This window comes from Amphiura filiformis, chromosome 17 (assembly GCF_039555335.1).
Source record: "Amphiura filiformis chromosome 17, Afil_fr2py, whole genome shotgun sequence".
Taxonomy (NCBI): Eukaryota; Metazoa; Echinodermata; class Ophiuroidea; order Amphilepidida; family Amphiuridae; genus Amphiura; species Amphiura filiformis.
In genome coordinates, this window is record NC_092644.1 from 60,904,468 (window position 1) to 60,910,044 (window position 5,577).

The following is a 5,577-nucleotide window of genomic DNA, read 5'->3' on the forward strand; positions in this document are numbered from 1 at the left end:
GGGCTTTTTGAAAAAAAATCCATATCTTCAATATGAAAGGTCAAAATGTTCAATTGATAGTTGGATTTTCCTCCCAGCTACATACACTTTAAGAATATATCATTAGATTTATAAACTTTACTTCGAGGACTTTTATATATCAAAAATTTGACAAATATAAATTTTTATAATTTGTCATAAAATTTGTATTATATCGTGATTTTCAAAAATGAAAATTATTTGATATCAGATATACATGCTTCGTATTCAGAATGCAATTCGATACGTCTGAGGTGCTCTCATGATCCTTAAAAAATACTGTCGAAACGCTCAAAACGCTCATTCCAAATCCCTTAAATGAAAAGGTGTTTGGGATTACCCCACTCTCCCCTATAGTGTCCTCTTCATTTACTTACGTCATTCAGCCCGCTGCCTTGAAATCAATTTCGCTTCGAAAGGGGGAAGGACCCGTACGAGGCCGCATTTTACCAACACTGTTTTTCGTTTTTCAGGAGAAATACGAATAAAAAAATTGCAACGAGTGTCAACTTGTAATGTAATAATTATTCTCTTTGAATGGAGTTAAACTTGTTTTGCAATAGATATGCCCATTAAAACTTCCATTTTGCAGTGATTTGAATGACCCTTTATTATCATGTCAATATTGAAGTCCTTGTCTATAATATTGTTATAAATGTTATAAATGTTGAAGTGTATTCAATTTAGTTCTTTCAAACTTGTGAAGGCTGTTTCTTGTAATTGTATTCTGTCGGTCCAACATCCGGGCTATCTCTAGTCTCGGGCCCAAACTGCATGTTTCTCACGGTTTGTTGTGAACAACAGAAACCGGCTGTGAAGGAGGCTACATAGCGATGTTGCTGGAGTGACATTCAATTTCGGGAAAAACGACACTCGACCATGGAATTTAATTTTAAGTTTGTCAGTATATAAACGGTAAATCAAGTAAGTTTCTTTCACTCTGAAGACTTCGAAACGGTTGTTTAATTCCACTGACTATTTGTGATCGAAATTTACATTAGGGGGGCCCTACACCAATGACAGAAATCATCAACAAAAATCGAATCAGGGACTTGTTTTCACTCTCGAACATCATCAACCGGAAGTGCCGTGACACGGACCGACAGAATAGTGTTTCGAGCTAGGCCTATTTTTTTAAAATACTCTTTTGCATTTCTCTTGCATTGAATATTTTATCCATTAAAAATTAAAGCAATTTAATTATATTTTCCTGCAGTAAATGCCAGTGTCGAGAACGAAAATGGAGGAACGAAGAGCCATTGCTAAAATTCTTGATGATGCCATTCCAGTTCTCAAGGATTTTTTGGATCCTGGCCCCATTCTGGACTCTCTGGAATGCCAAGAGACCCTGCTGAGCAGCGATTTACATAAAATTAGGCGATTAGAGGACCCAGGAGATCAAGTCCAAGAACTATTAAGGACACTCAAACGTCAGAAAGTGACAGCCTATCATAAGTTCATAGGTATTCTGAAGCAAGTTCGAGATGACTTATATGATGACGTACAGACAATTGCAGACAAGTATTTCACGGGTGAGTTGTATGTAGATTCATATAATCAGACCTCGAAAACAAATGCTCATTTCCCAGGAATGTAGACAAATTTCTCTACAACAAATCAGGATTTCCCACCATTTCGAGAGTTGATAACCAGAAAGCCTTAACTCAAGTGTCTGAAAATAGCCAGTGTATTTTTCTTATATGCTCAGCCTTATCACTTAGTAAACAAATGTGCTGACCTTGCTAACCAAGCTGCAACAAAACAAAGAAGAATTCCAGATGAAGCTGCAAAACAAGTTTGATCTCCTGAAGGATGAAGCAAAAGACCTAGATGTAAATGATGTCTGTGAGACTTACAAACACAATCCTATAGTGTGCTTTGGAGACAGTGGGGAAAAAAGACCCACACACGATTTCAAAGGAAACTTTTGAAATGATAAAAAAAGAAACGGGAAATGAAGAACACATTATTGGAATCCAAAATATCGAGTACACAGAATTATGCAAAACCATAAGGAAGCGAATGACAAATGAAATCCGAGCACACAACACAAAGATGATCCAGAAAACTCTTGAAGATAACAAAAGCTACAAGAAAACAAAGCAAGGACTTGCCACTGAAAAATCTCAAATTAGAGCCCTGAAGGGGGAAGATGGAAACATAATCGCAGACAGAGAACTAGTCATCAAGCGGATAGAAGAGTTCTACCAAGATCTCTACTCCAGCAAAGTCCAAATAACTCCACCAATTATAGACGTTGAAAGTGCAGAAGAAAATATACCACCAATTGGAGAGGATGAAGTTGAAAAATCTTTCAATGACATGAAAAGAGGTAAAGCACCAGGAGAAGATGGAGGGCTAGTCGACATTCTCAAGGATGGAGGCAGCGCAAAAAAGGCAGAACTTGCAAAGCTATTCACACTATGTATCCAGACTAACCAGACATCGGACAGTTGGAATAATGCCCTTATAATTCTCATCCACAAGAAAGGGGACATCAAAGACTTGAAGAATTACAGACCAATCAGCTTACTATCAAACACGTAAAACCTTTTCGCCAAAGTTATAACAAATCGGATCACCAACATCCTTGACTTCAACCAACCCAGGGAAAAGGCAGGGTTTCAAAGCGGCTATATTCTACCATGGATCACCTTCATGTCAATACCAAATTGTTGAAAAGATGGGTGAATATAGACACGTGCCTTGGATTCATTGACTACGAAAAAGCTTTTGATAGCATCCAGGCAGTCATCACAGCCCTCAAACTGCAAGGCGTCCATCCTGGATACATCCAGATAATAGATACTATCTACAGCAAGGGCACTTCAACAATCCGCCTCCACAAGGACAGTGATGAGATATCTATCAAACGAGGGGTGCACCTGGACTGGGAATATAAGGGCATCAGCATAAACGGAGACAGTCACCTTCGCTTCGCAGATGACATATAGTCAAAATAACAGACAATGCCAAATATCTAAAAGAAATGATCAATGATCTGAACCAGAGAAGTAACCAAGTGGGACTAAAGATTTAACATGAAAAAGACATGTTCAACCAGTTCGCCACAGAACAGCTAGCTGGTCATGGTAGGGAACACAGAAATAGAAAAGGTGGACCAATATGTGTACTAATCAACATGACTCGCAAATCACATGGATGAAGTAAAAAGGAGGACTAGGGCTGGATGGTGTGCATTTGGTAAACTCAACGACATCATGAGAAGCAAGATGCCAACTTGTCTGAAACGAAAGGGTTTTAACCAATTTGTACTACCAGCCATGACCTACGGAGCTGAAACATGGTGGATGGAGCAAAAACTGAAAACTGCGCAGCATAGCATGGAAAGATGCATGCTGATTGCTGGGCTTCACCAAAGGGACAGGAAAACAGTGGTATGGATCAGGAGCCAAACAGAAGTTACAGACATAAGCCACACAATAAAGATGAAGAAGTGGCATTGTGCTGGCCATCTTGCAAGATCAACAGATAATAGATGGACAAAGAATGTCACAGAATGGCGGCCTTGGCTGGGCTCAAGACACCAAGGCAGACAGAAGGTCAGATGAAGGGATGAGGTATCCCGTTAGGGATCAGGTGGATAGCAAAAGCAAATGACAGGAATCTTTGGTGCCAACTTGGGGAGGTTTTCGCCCTGCAGTGGGCTGAATATGGCTGATGATGATGATGACGATGATGATGATGAATTTAAAAAAAAAAAAGGTTCATTTCAGTCCGGTTTTTGGTTTGCTGAACATGAGTAATTTGTTACTTAATCCTAATTTAATAATATACAATATTGTATTTTACAGATGTTCCTCATGCTCAACATGGTGATTTCCAAGATTTGAGACAACAAGAAGTAGGTCTAATATCCTCATCAGATTTCCAGAAGTGTTCCTTGTTATCAGATGTTGGTATGTGCAAACAATATTGTTTTGTTTGTTGTTATTATATAATATTTATTTTATTAATAGTACTTACATTATGAGGTCGAAACATGACTGTATAATATACAGTGTATATAGGCCCAAAAAGATCAGCTATGTTCGTCCCATTTCCGTATAATTATATACCCTGTTTACTTCTATTTGTACTGAACATTTTGGAACTTTGTGTATTTTCATGTTTATTTAGATTCACTTCTCGCTTTGGGAGAACAATCTTCTAAAACTGATACAGAACGGCGTCTTCGGGAGAACTGCGCCAAAGTTGGTCTTTGTTTTCACAATAACCTAACATCAAATGATGGCAACTGTTTTTTTGACGCTGTAGCTGATCAGTTGGTGGTGCTGAATCTTCCATTCCTAGACTATAAAGAATTGCGAAAGTCTGTGGTAGAATTTCTTAAATCTCATCCAACAGTTGAGGTAAGGTATAGGTATTCATTTATTCATAATTTAGTCCGACCGCCTGCCACCTTTATATTTGCGTTTTCGTCTCTTCAGTTTTGTTTTGATGGATTTGCTTTTTAGGACAACCAATTTCAAAATTGTGTTTATAATAGTCCGTATACCTTCCACGAACTGTTAATTTTTTGCAGGAATCTATTAAATATACTAGTTGGATTCCTTGCATCATTTCTTTTCTGAAAATGTATATTTTTATGTGCTTTTCGTCAATACATTTACAGATAAAATAATTTTAAAAAATGTCTAAATTCCTGACTTGAGAAAGGTCCAGGGGCACTCCAACTTTGGAGGTGACGCGTATGTAGGGCTGTTAAGACCCCTTTTTCAGCATCGCTGTCACCCAAAGACCCCATATTTTTTACAAACACATGCTCTGTCACCCGAAGACCTTTACAAGTTCAATTTGAACAGCAACTTCCATTTATCATTGATTTTGTTACTTATTTTGAAAAAGCAAAAGACATTTGAAGCCATTTAGAACTAGAAGATCATGTTCTGCACCCAATGACCCCATATTTTTACATTTTGCTCTCACTGAATGCCAAAAATCATGCTCTCACCCAATGACCCCATGTTTTTACATTTTGCTCTCACCATATGCCCCTTAGTGCGAAAGTGCCAGCCCTACACCTATCCATTTCATATTGAAGTGCCCCCCCCCCCCCGCAGAAAGGTATACAGATTACAGACTATAAAATGGCCATACCTCGCATTCCTCTGGTCCGTAGTGATTCAGGAAAAATATGGATTTACTTATCTGTGACGAACCATTCTTGAGTTTTGTTGTTGTTGTTGTTTTAAAAAACTTCCATGCCCCCTCCCCCGTTTATTGTGCGTCCCTAACCGTTGCGATGTCTATTTTAGGTCCCAGAAGGTGTTATTGATTTTCAAGCAACACAACCAGACTGGGACGACTACCTTGCATCCATGTCAAAAGATGGGGAGTGGGCTGATGCAATCATTGTAATGGCAATGGCTCATATGCTGAGGAGAAATATATTCATCGTGCAAAGCTCTCCTCAAAGCATTGGTGATAAGGCTTGCCTGTGGATAATAAGTGATGCTACGTCAACTGAAACACCACTAAGGCTCGGCCATGTCTATGAGTTTCATTATAAGAGTCTAGGTAATTATCATTTATATA

At 38.6% G+C, this 5,577-nt stretch overlaps 1 protein-coding gene across 1 annotated transcript; it reads left to right on the forward strand.

Annotated features, from left to right (window-relative positions):
- Positions 1 to 2,663: 2,663 nt before the first annotated feature.
- On the forward strand, positions 2,664 to 2,972 carry LOC140137338 (uncharacterized). The gene has a single exon (XM_072158980.1). The coding sequence runs from the start codon at positions 2,664 to 2,666 to the stop codon at positions 2,970 to 2,972; it is 309 nt and encodes a 102-aa protein (XP_072015081.1).
- The last annotated feature ends 2,605 nt before the right edge of the window (positions 2,973 to 5,577 follow it).